The sequence below is a fragment of the Helicoverpa armigera genome, chromosome 24 (assembly GCF_030705265.1).
Source record: "Helicoverpa armigera isolate CAAS_96S chromosome 24, ASM3070526v1, whole genome shotgun sequence".
NCBI classification, from domain to species: Eukaryota; Metazoa; Arthropoda; class Insecta; order Lepidoptera; family Noctuidae; genus Helicoverpa; species Helicoverpa armigera.
The window spans coordinates 8,255,679-8,275,086 of record NC_087143.1 but is presented as its reverse complement, the minus strand read 5'-3'; the positions used below and the strand labels follow the sequence as shown (position 1 = coordinate 8,275,086).

The 19,408-nt window shown below is 33.6% G+C and overlaps 1 protein-coding gene across 4 annotated transcripts in view; it reads right to left on the bottom strand.

The window, feature by feature from the left end:
- Nucleotides 1–10,338, bottom strand: part of LOC110371185 (insulin gene enhancer protein ISL-1) — a 50,803-nt gene extending 40,465 nt beyond the window's left edge. For 3 of the 4 annotated variants that reach the window (XM_021327304.3, XM_021327306.3, XM_021327305.3), the window contains exon 1: nucleotides 9,793–10,338. In XM_021327304.3, coding sequence (XP_021182979.1) covers nucleotides 9,793–9,898 — 106 coding nt within the window. In that variant the 5' untranslated portion in view covers nucleotides 9,899–10,338. The remainder of the gene's footprint in view (nucleotides 1–9,792) is intronic. The other variant, XM_021327307.3, reaches the window with a different exon arrangement.
- Between the last annotated feature and the right edge of the window lie 9,070 nt (nucleotides 10,339–19,408).

Sequence of the window (19,408 nt, the reverse complement as noted above, 5' to 3'; positions counted from 1 at the left end):
GGAGACTGGTCCTCCACTCTGACCCGCTGGAGGTCTAGGTAGAGGGCTCCAGCTTCCGTCATTCTCTGCCATACCTTGGGCCTGACCTGGATCACAACATGCGTGGTTTTGGGATTTCTGGTCCTTTTCTTATACTTAATGTTGATTTGAGATTCTTCTTCTGGTAGGCCCATGAAGATTTCGGTGTTCTGCGCGTAAAGTGCTTTAACCATCTCGTCGTCTTCACTGTCCAAAAAGACATCTTTTAGGACGACGAGTGGGTCCTTATTCTTCATGGGCGCTACGATTAGTCCCTCTCCCCGGCTTTCTATCCTTTCTTTTATCCTGTTTTGTTCTTCTTCCGTATCACAGCCCAGTATGACAGTGCTGTTTTTAGCCTTACGCACTTTATTTATTTTGAGGCCAGTACCCTTGGCGTCGACCGCCTTTTTCACTCTGGCGAGCACCTGGTCGGCAGTCTCCAGACTGCCTTCGAGGGTTACTGCCAACGAGTGAAGAGCCGGTCGGCGCCCTGGTTTGGCCGCGACATTTGCGTACGTCCTCATGGTAGGCTGGTCATCGCTCCCACTTGCTGTTGTGACCTTTTCTAATTTTTCCCTGGTGACCACGACATCACTGGCAATATTGCCGATCAGATCCTGTAGAAGAGACTGTTTCTGCCCAATGACTTTGACTTCCTCGGTCAATTTTCCATTGGGAATTGCAGTCTCGTCGATCCGATCGATGATCTTGTCAATCATGTCAGAACCTCGGTCGTTGTTGCCGTCGTTTAGCTCTACGAACCCGTGTTTTAGGCTGGTCTCTATTTCGGTTAGCCGAGTGGTCAATTTGGCCTCCACCTCTCCCAACCTATTTAAGATATTTACTTCCCCGTTGGACGACAGCGTTTTGTTAGGCGTCCGTGTTTTAGGGGCCGCTGCTTCAAGACTTTGTATACGTCTGCTGAGCTCGAAGATAGCTCGGATACCCTTGTCTGATTGTACCTCCAGGAAATTCTTAATGTCTTTCCTCATGTGAGGGTAGTCATGTACTTTCGAGGGTATATCCTCGAAAGTCTTCATAATTTCCTGGAGGAGCTGTTCACTCGGTAGGGCAGCGTAGTTGTGTTGCTGCTTTTTGTAGAGGTCCATATTGTCGAGTGATCTCCTCTTTGTGTTTGGTCTTCTTATAAAAGTCTTTGCAGCGTCTTGCACTGTTGCGGTTGAAGCAGAGGGAGGGGGGGTGGCGGGATTTTGGCTAGCGCCAGATGTCGTTGGCGTACGATACATGCTGTGACGTAACTGTGAATGTTATGTCTGAATGGTGGGATCAGAACGGGGAATGTTGTCCGTGTCTTTAAATTATGTCCTGAATTGACTCTGTATAGGGGGGTCAATATCAGTGTGTAAAGTCAAAGCTGCTAATAGAATAATTCAAGGCTAATTCCGTTGTTTTTGAAGTTATTGGGCGCGAGTTCGGGCTCAAACTATGTCGAATAGTTGTCCCAGAAACAGTCCTGTCGTCAAAATAATTTTAAAACTATTTATTTCCTATTAATTAGGAAAAATCAATAAAAAATAAATATTTCAGGAACCGTTGAACATAAAAATCTGGAAAAAACTGTAAAAAATGTGTTATTTTGATGGCTTTCTAATGAGATAAAAATACTGAATATTTTTGAAAAATTTCAGAATAAAGATTTAAAAAATGTGAAATTTTCAGAAAAAGTAGTAAAACTAAGCTATTTTGGGTCTTAAAAATCTAAGTTTAAAACCTGAGTCTTCAGCGAAGTAGCGCGCAGCTGGAACCGGTGTAAAAAATTGGGGTTCTGCCTGAAGTTTTTGTTGTATCGGCTCCTGAAGTTGTCAACTTTGTTAGCGAATATCTTCGTTTTCAGGCTATGTAAAATTTTTCTGAAAACGTCAGGAGTCTTCAATGGTGACTCTTAAGATGTCCTATGAACGCCAGCGTCCTACCACTTCTGCTTCTATGACCACGTGCCACGTGGTGAGGAAAAATTTTGTAGTATTTTCTTAATATCTTCGCAGTGGATGATCCAATTTTCAGCGGTGAGGAATCGTTGCACGCGCCTTGTTGTGCCCAATAATATTGACAAGTAATATCGGGGGGTCATCGATCTAGTTTTGCAAATAACTCACAAAAACTGTCTCCAATAGCACGTGTTTTTAAGTTTTTCACTAAGAAAATTTTTGTTTGACTTTTCCGGCTAAAGCACTTTACTCCATCACATGCGTTGCACAAAACCGCGTCTTTTGGTGTACAACACTTGACTGTACTCGCGAAATTTACCACTTTTACGATTTTTTAAGTGCGGAGCGTTACAAAAACGTGGTGTTTGCGGCGGTGGCTCCTCATTACATCTATGTAGTTAGTTTATGTATGTGTGATAGACGCCTTCGTGCATCGGAGAGCACGTTAATGTCGGTCCTGCGCCTGATCTCTCTCCGGTCGTGTCGGATTGCCGTCCCATCGGGCTATGAGAGTGAAGGAATAGGAATGCACTCATGTCTAGGTAATATTATTCTTGTAGGCTGTCCCTATATGTACTGGGTAGTAGAGAGATGGCTTATCACATTTAATAATAATTCATCATCATGATCCTCCTGCCCTCATCCCAATTTTATTTGTGGTCGGCGCACCATGTCTTCTCGTTCCATACTCTTTTATCTGCCGTCATCTCACAAGTAATATGCTATATTCAGCTACCAAATAATAAATGTATAGGCCCGGTGTAACTAAGTCATAAGTTAAACTTTGTAGGAGACTTTCTTGAACTTTGTAGGTAAAAGTTATAGGCGCAAAACCAGCTCCCAATCTAAAGAATCCTACAAAAAAAGACAGTGGCCCAAAGACACTTCCTTTCGGCAGCCCTCTACTAAAGCCAAAAGCCATAAGTCCCATATTAACACCGTACGCTCGCATATAAAAGTGTAATGCGATGATCATAGGAGTCGACACGTGCGAGCGATTGTCCATTGTTTCGACACGTTTTACTCAGGTGTCATAAAATTCAAATTCGATTTTTTTGACACCGAAATAAATATTAATATTCGAGGTTATTGTAGTTTTTTTTGTTATTTTATTTATTGGTGTTAGATAGAATAGTGTCGGAAGTTAAACGGACAGCTCTTAATGTCGAGGTTAAGGAGTGTAGAAGAATATAATTTGTCTTTAAGATATCGGAAGATAATTATTTTACGTTCCAAGAATAGTATTTTTTTGGTATTCATTGTCAAATTCCTGTATATTACCAATATCATTTAGTATAGGTATAGAGACAATGATGGTTTTTTTTTAAGAAAGGAGATTTCCCTCGTACAAGACATGCCATTGTTATAATATTCTTGACATAAAATTTACTTTGACACACATCTATGAATGAATGATGACTTACCTATTATAATTTTATCTAAAATGCACAGAGCGCAAAATGTTGGTTCTTTATTAATTTACCGACAACATCAGAATATACATTATTTACAGCTAAATTATGTACATCGTAAATTAATATTATTTACTTGTTTGTTTTAAGTACGAAGTAACATTAGAATACAAATTATTATTGAAGCTTAGAAGTTTATGTTAAATAAATTAGGTTTCAAGTCATAATTTTATCTAAAGTAAATAAAATATCTAGCCAGGATTGTCTATATTTATTTGATTTTAGCCGTAAATGTTGTTGCACATATATTAATTTTATATAGCTTGTAATAAATATAGTATTAACATAAAGAACAAAGTTGGATTACCGGTTTGTTTGTTTTAAACTTTAAATTATTCAAAAATCAACATTAAAAGTTGTTTTGTTAGTCAAATACTTATAATAAACAATATAAAATGTCCGCGAAATATGTTTAAAAAGATAAAATTTACAGTTTTAAGACTAAATTTACATTTTAGATTTTAATTTAGGATATCTTCTAAAATAGGTTTCAGAGGTGACTAGTTTATACCGGATACAGTTTTATTTCAACCTAAATAAACAAAAAGAATACCTAGTATTTTATATCAATTTATAGGAAATACTGCGTTGCAATTACCTACATACAAGTACTTTTGCCAAGAAGCTGACACACAACATACATGTCAATTTTCAAAATTCTAATTACTTAACCGTTCAAAATTCCAAAAAAAATATACCTAGTTATTTAAACTTTCGAATTGACAACCTCCTTTTAGAGATGTCGGTTAAAAAACAAATATAGGTACCTAGGTACAATCAACACCCGTGTCGACAACAATTTTTTTTTCCAAAATCGACACCATTGGAAAACGGGTCTGCGTTTACACGCCATAGGTGCGAGACTACTGACTTCGCGCCACCATAAAACTCTACGGTGGTCTACAATAGCTATGGCTTTTAGGCTCTATGGCTAGAGGTGGTTGTAAAAAGGTTCTATTTGATGGGGAATTTTGTGCCACTGGATTTTGGTGATTTTAAGTTATAAATATTATAGTTTTGTAGATGGAAATAAGGACGTGATGAAATTAAGAACTATGAATGATTGATAAAAAAATTCTGTGCGATGGTCGATGGTGAGCCAAAATAAAATAGGTTCGATAATTATTTTAGTTAATATTTAGGTACCTTTATTCAGGGCCCCATTGCAAGTTTATTGAATAAGTACTGCCCAAAAGAAACCCTTAGACTATTAATCACGGTTCGAAAAGGCAAAAGTATCCATATTTTAAAGAGCACAATAAAAATTATATTATATTATTACAGCACAAAAAGTGTAGGCTAGGCCTAATATTCTCGTAGGTACCTATTTAGGCTTCGTCTAACAAAATTAAGATTCTCACTTAAAATTAAAAAGTGAAAAGCTAGGAGAAACTACAGCTTGTAAAGCAAACATTTAACTACTTAACAACAGTTAACTACTTTCTAGACTCACTCAGTTATTGCTACTTGCACACAAAGTATGGTTCAAAACTTATAACAAAGATCTGACTAATTTCTCTTAGTTTTGTTGCATTTAATTTATGAGAAATTTATCAGATAAACGCCGGAAATTAATCAGCCCGTATACTTAGACAGGTAATAAAAGTAAACTGTTGTCTCTACTAGCAATTTATGAGGCGAAGAAAACTGCTAATTTATGATTTGCCTACAATACGGGAAAAATTACCTAATGAATGCAAGTAGGTATCAAAAAAATATGGGCCTATACTTACCTACTTAAGCCTCACCTAAGTAGGCACAAAACAAAAATATTACAGGACGCATTGTTAGTATTGAAATTTTTCAGTAACCATTATTTTAGTACCTACCGTATTATTTTATTTATTTAGCCTTTATTTACATAGTAGAAGTATAACATAAAATAGTACAATACAAAGGTACCTACTGCTTATTTCTAATGAAATCTCTTCCAGTAGACCTGTAGTAGGAGAGTTAGAATATAAAAATGTAGACAGACTGTAGTCTTTTGTATTCTAACAGTCTTGTTAGAAACAAACGTTTCAATATATCTAATACTTTCTTTAATTTGTTTACTGTTTAGCACATAGCTAGGTTTTATAACTTCAGCCTTCGTACAACTCTGTTAAGTAAATGAGTACATCCAAGCGCAGGCTTGCTAATTTTACCTAGACTTAGGCAAACTTAGCTAGGTAGGCTATACAAAATGCTATTTTTAGTTCTCTATGAACAATGTTCTATGTAGTTAGTAAGTAGATCTATTTAATAATTTTGAAATACCTATTTAAGAATGCAAATTAATGATAATTATTTTAATAACTCTTAAAACCCTACTAAATTATAGTAAGTAGTTAAGTATAAGACCTACTTATTTTGTAATATTTAAACCTGCAAAATAAATTGAAAACCATTTTTATTTTTCTATCACCTTAAAAATAACCCACTTCAAAACTGAATTATAATAAAACTAAGTACAAAAGAGTTTATCGAAACCTATTACGAACACGTTCAAAATAAAAATGAAAGCCATAAATAAAATTTAAACTTTCAATTTTACAAAAATATCTTAAAAAAAAAAAACAATTTTAAACTTCAATAAAACTAATTGAAATCATTTCGTGTCATTTTTTAAAACTCAATTTGACATTTCAAAGTTTACAAAAACACGGGAATTATTTACAAGAATTAATTGGAATACGAATAACGGCTGCTTTGGAATTCCAAATATTTTTATAACTACGTTTTATTATTGCGAAAATGCTAGGCAGATGATGTTTTTATTGCGACTTCAAATGTTTTCTTTGCCACAAAATTAGACTTCGGAATTTGTTATTAATTTTCTGTCATTTAATTTCTAATATACGTTCCACATGTTATTTTTGTAATAGATAATACTTAAGTAGGTAACCTTTTGAATTGCTCTTTTACGACCAGAAAAAAAAATAAGGTTTAGCCTATAATTACCTACGCAGTCCTACTTACTAAGCATCAGTGAATTTCTACAATCGATCTATCTGTTGTCTTGCGACTATAGATTGAAATTTGATATAATTTGTACTGTACTGTTGTACTGTTACAGCTTTTATCGTGCCACTGCTGGGCACAGGCCTCCTCTCTCACGGAGAAGGATTGAGCATAATAAATCACCACGCTTGCTCAATGCGGGTTGCTGATTTCAGACTTTATAGCCAGGTTTCTTCAAAATGTTTTCCTTCACCTTTTACACAATTCATGCCATAATTATTATGACATAATTTATATGGATTTAATGTCAACATTCAATCTCCAATCATAATACAAAAGATACATCGATTATAGAATCCCGTAGTATAAAAACAATGCGTAGGTAAGTTACAATCTAAAATCCACCAAAAGTTTGCCAGACTCACTAAATAATTCCGTCTATCGCATAAATTTTCCGTAACCCTCTAATGGGCAGTTACGCTTACACAGTCAAAAATAATACCCGGGTAGAAAAGACCCCGATTGATAAATCTTCCCCCTTTAGTGCAAGATTGGATGGATTCCCCATTATTTGATTAACTGTGTGCACAAAAATTTTCGGTATTCTAAGCAAAGTTTAATTTTAAGCAATGTTTGTTTAATGCTGATTCTTTTTTTGTGTGTGACTAGCGAATTTGAAAATAGCGAGTTTTTTGGTGTAGGTACCTAAGCGCCGTTTATTTTTTTGATAAAATATACTTAGTCGGTGCGTTCTTTAGCTTGGTACCTAAGTATTTACATAACTGTCTTACAAAACGTCTTTTTAAGTATTTCAGATAATATATCGAATAAACTATGTGAGTTGAATATTTTTCATCTAAGTCGAGCACCACTATCGCATCTTACTAAAAGTAGGTATCGTTTCCAAAAACACAAAATCAATCTTTATTCAAAAAGAAAAAAATAATGAAAAAAAAACTATAGGTAAGTTATTTATCAAATATAGACACAACAAAATTAAATTATACCACTCATAAATACTTATAATTTATGACAATTTCAATTATTACTTTGATTGTAAGTTTACATAACTTATGCCTATGTCTCAATAAAATTGTAAGTTATAAGCCTTGACTTGAATGCAAGTGGACAGTGGGCACAGCAAGTATTAATAACGCAATTCGGAACCTTGAAGCAATTTGCAAAATATTGACTTGTTGGTACATTAACGGTTTTGGCCTATAAATTATTTAGTAGGGTCTTATTTTTTTAGCCTAAAAGCTTAAATAAGTAACATAGGTATTAGGTATTTTTAAGATAGCCTGGAAGAGATCGCTCTTAGCCATAAGACCGCCCATTATCATCTAGGTATTATAATTTAGTTCTAAGATCGAAAATGTCAAAATTGGTGTAATAATAAAGTATATCTGTCTATCTTTTATAATAAAAGGAATAAATACCTTTAGAAGATGATTTAGATAAAATCAAGATTAAAATGGATAACAATGTCATGCGATAATTTCAACTTAAAGTTCAAAAGTGATAGATACATATCAAAGTATTCTAAATTAATCTAGAAACACATTGATTTTATCTTAAAAAAGATAAATAATTATTAATGAATAAAAAAATAAAAACGAAATGAGGTAGTTAGGTACCTACCATACTACCTATATTGTTAAGAACTTTAAGCGCCTCATACTTACAATAATTTTATTAGGTAGATAACTAAATTCGTGAAAAAGTTTCTAACCTAGGTTCTTGAACGGGCTGCGGGATAATCTAATCTTATAAAATGATGGGTTTTAATTATTAAGAGTCTGACAGTTTCTCACGCTGTATCGCTGGAGTCATTTGATAATTTCCCTTTTTTTTAAAAAAGGCACACAGAGAACACTATTGATAATTATGAATAAGTAATCGTCACCTTTCTCCAGCCAGATCGGAAGCAAACCGGTACACAACCGGACCGGGCCGTACACGGCATCTAATAATTACATTATCACTTACTACTAACAAAACGCTGGGAATTCTATAAAACTGGTAAGCGACACTTTTTGCTTACTTAACTTATAATGACGTTCTTAATTTGGGAGCTTTTTTGTCTGTAAAGCTGAAAAAAGTGTCATGTTTGTATTACCTATAGGTAGTTAAATCTTGTACTTAGTTATGTGAAAATGTTTAGTTTTCATAGTGATTACGAGATTTATACACATACTAACGACCAGCCCCGGATCCGCACGGGTGTACTTAATGCTAAAATTAACACAGTATTTCTCCATTATTTGATGGATGTTATTGTATAAATACCTATATTAAACCTTCTTCTTCAATCGCTCTATCTATAAAAAAACAGCATCAAAATCCGTTGCATAGTTTTTTAAAATTTAACCATATATAAGGACAGAGAAAGCGACTTTGTTTTATACACTGTGATGTTGTATTGTACCTACTATGTGATTTTAAAATAATCGGGACTTAATTTTATTGTGACGACAAACTTACCGAATTCTACCTTAGCAGGTTTGTACACTACATTTGCGGTAAAAATTTGGTATAGCTAGGTACATAGACATTTTAATATAGAACCATGACAATATTATTTAACTGTATTTGGATTGTTAAGTTGGTCTCATTTGAATTAAGTATGTAATGATTTAACAAAATCGTATGGAAATATTTGCAAATTAGATTCTGCACGGTACGGATACACGTCTTAATTTTATTCCTAGTTTATTAATGTGAGATGTTATGATAATTTTTCATAATTTAACTTGCTAAAACTAGCTAAAACTATACTCTTTTACCTAATAGCTAAATGTTAAACATTATAAACGATTAGATAAGATTTGTGCTAGACAGAATAAAATAAAAAAATACCAATTTATTTAGCAACCTGAATTTGAGGGTTAAACAGTTCACGCTATACTGAATACTTACCTACAATTTTATTTTTTGATAAAATTGAATGTCACTTTAGGAAAATAAAATATAGATGTCCCTAGGTACGTTGAATTAAGATGGCAGGTTGTTTGGCTGATCAACAATAAGGTAGTTTATTCTGTTTCATACTTATGTGATACTTAGGTCAAAAATACCGAAAAGTAGATTCTTTAATTGTATTTGGAATAGCCAAAGGTATCCTAAATGCCATATCTGGCCGTCAAATCTTCAAATAAGTAGGCATAATATGAAGAAATTAAGAGGTGTACCTATTACAACGCATATAATACCTACCTACTTAGGTAGGTATAATCATTATAGCATATCAGTGACATACACAAGTAATACCAATTTACAATCTGTAATCGCTTTCATTTCTGATAATTTCCATATTTTTCATTGACAAAAATATTGCAACCAATCTGACAGGTCCCGACGACAAGTATACAGGATGACTTGATCAAAAATGGTGTGTGTTTACTTACTGGGCATCATTTCGACGTGTGATGATGTGTCCATGATATTGTGGTGATGCATCATGTCTGGTGGGGACTGCACCAGCCCCCCACCGCCGCCGCTGGCCATCACCATCACTGACGTATTAATATCGTCACCCCTGATCACCTTTAATAATTTCCAACAAAAATCCCTTACAAAAAAAATACACCCGGTATATTTTTTTCGGATTTTTTACTAATTTTTTTCTTTTTTTTTCGGTTGAGTTTGACGGGTTAAGTTATGCTTGAAACTGGATTGTGTTGTTTATTTATTGCAATGACATCACACTATATGAATATTAATGGTTTTTAAGACTATGTTACACACGCAAAGTTTTTTTTAAACACTATAGTTCTATCACAAACGGAATACACCAAAAATGTTGTTCGAGTTTAAATTAAAATTCCACTAATTATTGTTAGGCACTTCGACATATTTATTTCTACAAAAAAAAAATGTTCGTTTATCACGCACGTCGTGTCACCGCGCCGGCCAAGCCCACACTGCCGTATTATATCTATAATTCTATGGATCGACTCAAAAGCGCATGAGCAGACCGTCCTCTCCTGCTATTGGTGGGACACTAGAACGCCTATTGGCAACGACCGCGCCGATTGGTCGGTAGCTTCCCATTTTCCCGCCCAAATCGACGGTGCCCTTACAAAATGGCGCTCCCTACAGCCTTTTGATGCTTTTTTGAACATTTTATTCGGTAAAAAATAATCCGGTTCGGATATAATGAGCATGATTTATGATTTTGATCCGTGGACTTTGTATGTGTTTTTTTGTACGTTTTTCTGTATAATCTTGCCATGTTAATCTTTGGTGTTTCGTGTTTTGTTTTTGATTAATCGCGAGCCAATTTTTATTTGATCCGGACCGTGTGTAAGAGGCATTATTTGTGTTTCGGTTTTGCTGTTCTGTGAATTTTAAGTAAGCGTGGCGTTCTTTAATTTTTGCGGAGACTAAATAACGTTGGGGCTTTCGTAGCTACCTTCGTACTTACTTAGGTGTGTTGGCAAGGGAGGTGCGTCTTATCGATCGTATTTTGTTGGGTTTGGGGATGAGGGAAGGGTAGCTGTCAGCTGTTTGCCAATGATGGAAGTAGGTTGCAGATGAGTCAAATCGACCGATCACCTAACATTGTGTAGTAAGGACTTGCTAGATAGTTTCCGTCAAATAGATATGGCATGGTTAACGAAAATTTTGAAAGGTGTATTTTCAGTTTGAAACTCTGTTTCATAATCATTATGAAATAACAAGTTCCAAAAACATATTTTGGTGGGATATACCTAAGCCACGTATTGGTATTAAATTAGTTGATTATTTTTTATGTACTTAGATGACATTCAAATTTTTTCATAATTTTTCTGTCAACCCAAAAAGTCTAAATCTTCTTAGATACAAAAAAATTGGTGATTATTTTATGTTAAAATTACATAATAATATTAAAAGTGACTAGGATATCCAGTCTCTGAACTTTAGATCAGCCAGTTGATAATAAAATAATTAACTTAAAGCTATTAAAATTATCTTAGATAATCTTTGTTGATTTAAAGATATCATGAGATAATCACTTACTTATTACTAAAAATCTACTAATAAGAATTAGACATACCTACCTAGGTAATTTACCTGAGTGAAGTTATTTAAAGTTTTGGCAATCCTTGCATAGCCGAGTATGGAAAATCGACCAAGGGCTTTAGGGATTCTTTTAATTATACAATTTTGACAACTTTCATCTCCTATTAATGTTTGCTCAATGGTAAAGTTGCTGTTATATCTAATTATGTTACCTAGATAAAAATGGGTGAACTGATTTTCATGCAATTTGGTACTCAGCTATGGACATGATTAATAACTGGCCAAATGCGTAAGGTTTAGACACTTACGATAGGTACCGGAAAAAACCCCCTATACTAGTAGTAGGTAGGTACTAGATTCAATTTCTTTAAGTGCGTACACCCACTATTTTTAGGACATTTCTTAGTGTCCTAAAAGTGTAGTGTGTTTATATTTTTAGTGAAGAAATAGATACAGTCCATATTTAGAATACATTAACACCGACATACTTTCAGTGTTCTATTTTCATTGAAATAATTTATGAGTTCACTCAAAAAATTCCATGTACATTGATAAATTGGAGTCGCACTGGGAATTATTTATTGCTTCCATATCAAATAAAAAAATAAATATCTGCATATTTTAAAGATAAAAAAATAATATTTTTTCAATAAATAATTCAATCGCACTGACGAACGAACTGACCTAGGTGACTGCATTTTAATCTAGAACAATATTAAAATAAATAAATAAAATAAATTCATTGCCAAAGTAAATTAATTCAGTGTTCAATAAATAAATAATAAAACAAGGCTACATTGTCGTTACGAACTATAAATAACTCTGTGTAAATAATTGAATGCTTAATTGGAACAATTTACTTGCTTTTTTAAGTAATAATTTATGTTTTTTTTTTCATATTGTTTTTTTTTTTGTTTAAGTCATTTAAAGTCTGATTTCGATATGATTTTGATTGAAATAGCTAGCTGACACAAATAACCAACTTTTCCAACGAATTCAGAATTTGTCTCTAAAAATTTTTTTTGATAATATTTTCTGCTTTCATAGTAAATACGTACCTACTTACACTTCACATTTTAAACTAATTTAATCACAAAATAAAAAATAACAAATTCACACAAAACAAGCACACAAGGAAACGAAAAAGGAAATGCCAAAAATATCTTCTATCTTTAAAAACCTCCTTAGAGCCATCTGCTGCGATAAGGTTATCTATGGCGCTATTTTATCTGTGCTTAACGACTTTTGGCGCGAACTCTCGGCGCCATTTTTTGTAGCGCCTCACACATCGTTGATGAAGTAATTAGGGGGAAAAATGGTGATTTTTTTGTAGTTGTTGATAGATCTACGTTCTTAGGTGTCAAGTTTTTGCGAGACCTTTTAGTTAAATGACCTTGGTACAGCTTGTTAACGGATCATCACGTTAAGAGTATCTCTCTATACACTGTAGACTAAATAGTCTGCCGATAGCTGACCCGTTACTAACCATATTTTTTAAAGAAAATCTTGATTCCCTTCAAAGTTTTCAGTCGTTCTGATACCGGCTAAATACCTGATCTTTATAATGTGCGTACTACCATTCATCTTCATACTGATTTATGAGACCAAACAAACTATCGGCCGACTAAAAGTTTGCAGTGTGGGGAACTCTTGATTGACAGTGTTATTGATTTTGATACTTAAGTCTTGTTAATTTGTTATTGTGCATTAATTGTTGCAAAAACAATGATGAGGCAAAGTTCTAAGAAATACAATTAATACTTAAATTTTTGTTGACAAGGTGACCTATTAAAGACTTACGTACTAATAAACTACCTATGTAAATAGTGAAAAAAAAAACCTTTTTTGCAAAAAAACTTAATTTATAATTGACTTGATAATCATCATCCTCCGAGCCTTTTCCCAATCACGTTGGGGTCGGCTAAATAACCTATATTTTGTCTGTAGGTAAAACCCAAAATCCATCTTGATTAAATAGCCAACGTAACCCCAAAATCACAACATTCAATGACCCCAACCGCCAGAATTGCAATCACCAAAATCGATCCATCCATTCCCGAGATGAGTGCACAAGGCATACACATTAACATCCTAACACAAAGAGAATTAATATTCCCCATCGTCGATACTTTAGCACCGGAACCGGATACGGGTGGGGAGGAAACGGAAACGTCCGGAAGCGGTGACCGGCCGGATGTGACGTAGACTTCTTATTGATTGCGGCTAATTTGTTTTATTGTTGAATGTGAATCTTCAAGAAAATCTTTGTGATCTGGTACTTATAAGTTTGATGTATGGAACTTTGTCAAGATCAAGCTAGTTAGGATTTGTATCACTGAAAATAAATGAAGCAAGATTCTACGAATGTCCGGCTTTGTGACGCACACCAAAATATTTCTTCTGGTCAAGGTACTCGCCCTATGAAGAAACGATGGATGGATTATGTGAAAGTCGATATGGTTAGAAAGAATGTTACTGGCAGATAGAAGAGTATGGAAGGAGAAAACATGCTGCGCCGACCCCAAATAAAATTGGGATAAGGACAGGAGGATGATGATGATGACTAGGTACTCGATATAGCAAATAGTAACATTTTACGGAAATATCTGTGAAATTGCGATCATACAACATACTTAATTTTTATTCAGGAACAAGTCTATGCCACTATGAAGAGTGCAGCTTTCCAACAGTGAAAGAATACTTCAAATCGGTTCAGTAGTGGGTATTGAGCACAATATTTTTAAAAAATGCACCTTATTATTATTGGTAATACTTATTGCACAATATTATTTCAAAATCAAAATCAAAAAATCAAAAATCGTTTATTCAAACTTGGCTGCAAGACAGCACTTTTTGAACGTCAGGAATTAACAATAGACAGCCCCCAAAACGCCCACCCTTCACCACTTCCTATGTGTTTTTGCTGGGAAGAAGAAGTGGCGCAACAAACTCCCCAGCAACACATGTCTGTCTGTAGGTTAGAAGAACCTTAAACAATGTTTGATATGTACATTTGTATACAATGTAATTTGTATTCCACAATAGAGGACAATATGCAATATTGACACAAAATTACAGTAAAAGTTATTTATACACCACATGCTAGCTAGCACTCACCCTACATACCTTAACTAACTCAAGCATTTAATAAGTTTGATGAAAATAAAATTATAGCCTCCAATTATTTACACTTAATAGGATTTAAGGGAGTGCCCACCTACATGTGCTATTCTTTTGTAAACTAGTAAATTAGTAAATTAGACCGCTCAGCCAGAACATAAGCAAAATAAAATGAGTTTACAAAATTAAAAAAAAAAAAAAACTAATATATAAAAAACTAATATATAGTCAGTAAGACGACCTGGCACCACAAGCAGCACCCGTTCACGAGCATAACGCGAGGATCAGCCATCGCCCCCCTCGCGCATTTTTGAGGGAGGGAGGCAACCCGACCGCCGACGCTACCGCAAGCAGTGCCGTCTAAGGGAGCATGACGTACTCACTGCTACACAACTCAATATCAAGATCAAATTATCAGTTCTCGCGAAGTAGTGGTCCTTATTTACTAAAATCCAAAACAAAGAATTAATACAAAGAATGTATCTTGTCAATAATGTAAAAACATTAAAAAAAATAATAATAAAATAATAAATAAAAACAAAATAAATGTCATTGAGTCAAAGAGATTACATGGGAGAAATTAAAATTATCCAAATAATATAGCTGTCTTGCGTTCATCATGGCGACCAACTATTTTTATCATCAACTACTATTAACTAACTAACTATTATTATAAGTCTAAGGGCCACCTCACTCTTCACCCATAGAGTTTGACTCATTTTAATCCACGTCACTGTCACACTGACGTACCTACCTACCTACCGGCGCCTACGCATGTGGGCCACAGTTTTTGCTCGTAAATGCCGAACATTCCTGGACGGTGATAATACTAATTGGGAGATGACATCTCTATGAGATGCTGAGATTGTGTCGTATCTTTGTGTGATCTTAGGTTAGGTTGCGTAATGGTAATTTATTTGGTTTAAGTAAGATTTGAAAAGTCTAAATGTAATGTGTAAATATGTATATGTAATCTAGGTGCTTCTACCAAAGTACTTCTGGGGGAGAAAGGTAAAAAAAATCGATGAAAACACTTACTTATGCATAATTTTATTTTGGAATCAATTTTCACATTTGGGATACTCACAGTACGAAAAGAATAAAAACAAAATTGGATTGTGATTAATTACCTAGATGCATCTAAAGTCACAAACTTTATGCTTTAAATCTACATATCTGCATTTTAGTATAGATCAGTTATTCAGAAAAGAACTCTAAACTCGTTTCATTATCTAAATATTATGTAAAAATATTTGGTGTTTAGCGGGTCAATGCTCGTGATTGGCGTGAATTACTTATTGGTATATTAGTTTTGATACCATGTTTATAAAATATTAAAATAATATTTTTATAATATTATGTAAATTTTTGAATAATTTTGAAGGAGTACTAAATTTTAAGCGGGTGTGTCCAAAGTTAGATTTTTGTCTTTCACAGAGAAATTAAATAATTTAAAATATATACGGGCATCCTTTAAAAGAACTTAATAATTAAACCTATAGCTAATCTTTTTTTTTCTATTAAAAAAAAATAAAAAAATGTTAAAATGAAAATTAGAAAAAATAAATAAAAAAAAACTTACGATTATTATAATCCATATTCCAAGTTTCCAATATGCTTTGCAATTCACAATCGCACAAACAAATCACACGCGATTTAACAAAAAGAAATACTAAATACGTCAAAGTGACGTATACGTAAAAATACGAGTGTTCGACGTATCCAACAGATATCTACGACAGTTGCTCACAAAATAAGCACAATTCTCACAAAATTCAAAGATTTGAATTTATTCAATTAATTTACAATTAATCTACGTCTTCCGTGACCTTTCTTCCGAGAAATATTTTTTTTATAAAACAGCAATAAAAACAACATATGACATTGTTATGACTGTCTTGACATTTTCTATTAATTAAAAAAATATTCGAATATAATTCATTATGTAATCAAAGATCAGAAGTATTTGATTTGTTAATTAAATAATTTATTTCTTAATTGAGTGGAGAAAATGTTTTGGTCCTTATTAGAATATTAATTACTGGATTATTCAAAATTAAAAGCGAGGCATGCGTCAGTGAGTCGCGTCGTGAAGTCTGATAGTTTTGAAGACATTATGCTCTCGAATTAACTATGTTAGAATTTACTACAGTTAAGTATAGAAATACCCAACAGTGGGCCAGCATAGGTTAATCAGCAAAAATAATAAAAGTATAGAAATTACAATCAAAGCCTCATACAAAAACTAGGATTAATGATAAGTTGCATGTACCTAATTACAAAAGGAAAAGTTGTATATAGGTTTAACATAGCTTTACCTGATAAAAAATCTTGTTCTTGACAAAAATATGGATTTCAAGAATTATTAATTTCTCATTCAGAATTTGTACTTTTTCTCCCTCAACTAGGACTGTACTAATTTTACTATTTTTTATAGTTGTCCAGAACACTTAGAAAACGTTCCTAAAAAAAATTACTTCCCAAAAAGGAGGAGGTCCTTAATTCCTGTTAGAATTTGTATTTTATGTAAAAAGAGCCAATGTGTTGAAAACTTTTTCCACATTTTTCTAATTTTGTACCAGTGTGTCTTAATTAAGTTATTATTCTAAAGATGATTTGGTAACATGGATAGACACTTAATACGAGATAATTAAGAAAAAATATTAAAATAAGTCCGTTTATTTTTTGATTTATTCGATTTTAAGTGGTCACCTCAGTATTGATATAATCTAAAATCTAAATTATAAGAATATCAATAATTAAATAGTGAACCGGATATACATTTGCAACCAAAAATAATTCAAAAATACAAATATCGATGTATGTTTTGATAAAATAATGAAAACTTGAAAGTTCCCAACACTGTTTGGGTAGGCTTCCAGTCTAACCGGATGTAGCTGAGTATCAGTGCTTTACAAGGAGCAACTGCCTACCTAACCACCTCAACCCAGTTACCCAGCCAAACAATACCTCTTGGTAAGACTGGTTGTCAAACTTTCTTTCTTCTGACTACGCGTAACCACTGCTCAATTGAACACTGATGTTCAAATGACAGTCTTGACCTACTAATTTATCGTGCATTCCGAAACATGGAAGAACTCCTTATGACAAGACGGTCTCCCATCCACGAACTGACTGCGCCAAGCGTTGTTTAACTTTATGATCGATCGATATGCGTGGCTTTTACTAAGCCACGACGAGCCCTTCAGTTACTTTCCAAGTAATTTTCCAAAAGCTACGTTCTTAAGTTGCCTTCACGCACACACGTAAAGTCTGCCTGTACATACACAGTGGTTATTAACCTGTGTATGTGTGCGTGTATGTTAATTGTCTGTAGTAGGAACTAATTGAATTAGTACCATTTGACGCACTTGGAGAAAGATGTTTGAGAAATTGGAGATCCGCAGTGTTAGTAGAAAAACTGTGAAAATATATTTTTTTATTTGATATTTGGATTATGGATTGAAATAAAGAAACTTTTATTTGCATATTTTATTATGTTTTTGAACTTAAATACTAAAAGTAGTTATATACACAAAACATATAGGATACAAACTTAATCTTTAAAAACAAAATACTATAGGTATACAAAAATAAAACTAATGTATTTGCATATATTCGTTACTTATGCATTTTGATGAATGACTAAATGCGGAATTCTATAGCTATTTATCGGTTGTCTGTATTATATATATGGAACTAAGTAATTTCAATATTCAATCTCTAAATCAATACATAGATTGGTTAAAGATATCCACCGTATGTGTTTGTCAGACTAAATATTTCCTGCAGTTTTGCCCGCACCCAAAATAACTACCTAAAAATACTTTTCTCGCCTCATTAAGTAGCACAGTCTTCATTAATCAATGCACTATTTAACACTGCATATTTTTTTATATTCAAAAGGAACTAGTTTTTTTCGATTCTAGAAAACAAACGCTTCCGTTTTTTAATACCTACTAAAATTAAAATTTCGAGGCTAAATAAATACTTGTGAGTCTAGGTCAGTTACAAATCCATTATTCATGAATTATTTGTAAATATTTTAATGCTTAATAGGTTCCTATTTATAAATTAAAGTGACCTCGGTGGTCTAGTGGTCGCCAAGCGTGATTACTGAGCACGTGGTCTCGAGTTCGGTTTCCGGGTCAGCAAAATCGCTTTGTGGATTTTATGCAACTTTCATAAAGGCGAATGGAGCCTGGAAGTTGGTGATGCACTCGTGCCTCTATGAACACTTAAATTTCGTTCGGTCACCTGATCTCACTCTTTTGTGTACTCTTCATAATGTGCTCCTTAAGTCCTGCACAGCTAGCTGATCTGTTTAGAGAAAATATTCAGCGTGGCCATTTCTATAAAAAAATAAGTTTGACAATCATTTTATTTGTAACCAACTCGCCCTACACCTTTTCCTACCTAACCAAAATATCATTACTACTGAGGATTTTCGTGAAATCTTAAATCAAAATAATATCACTAAATTATTACCCAAAAACTTTTTCTCTAAATATACGGAACCCTTCACGACATAAAACACTCAAACTTAGCTATATTAGCTAACCAACTCAATACTCTAACCAGTTGGAGTTTTTCGGCCTATTTTAAACGATTTCGTGAATAGCTAGAGTCAATATTATTGACAACTAGTCCCGGAGACAGCTTGGTTGCTCAACTATAAGTCATGATTCTAAAAATGTACGCCTTACTTAGCAATAATAGGTACCTAGTGTATTTTAGGAGTTTGTTGTTTTATAAAAGACGATTGATTCTATAAATACATCGATCAACGGCTTACTGTAGATTTTCAGGCAGTCCTCTTTCAAGGAAAGAATTTTAACTCTCAACGCAAAAATTGTCTGTGTGTGTTTGCCCGTGGCATTCTAGCTCTTGAACCAATTT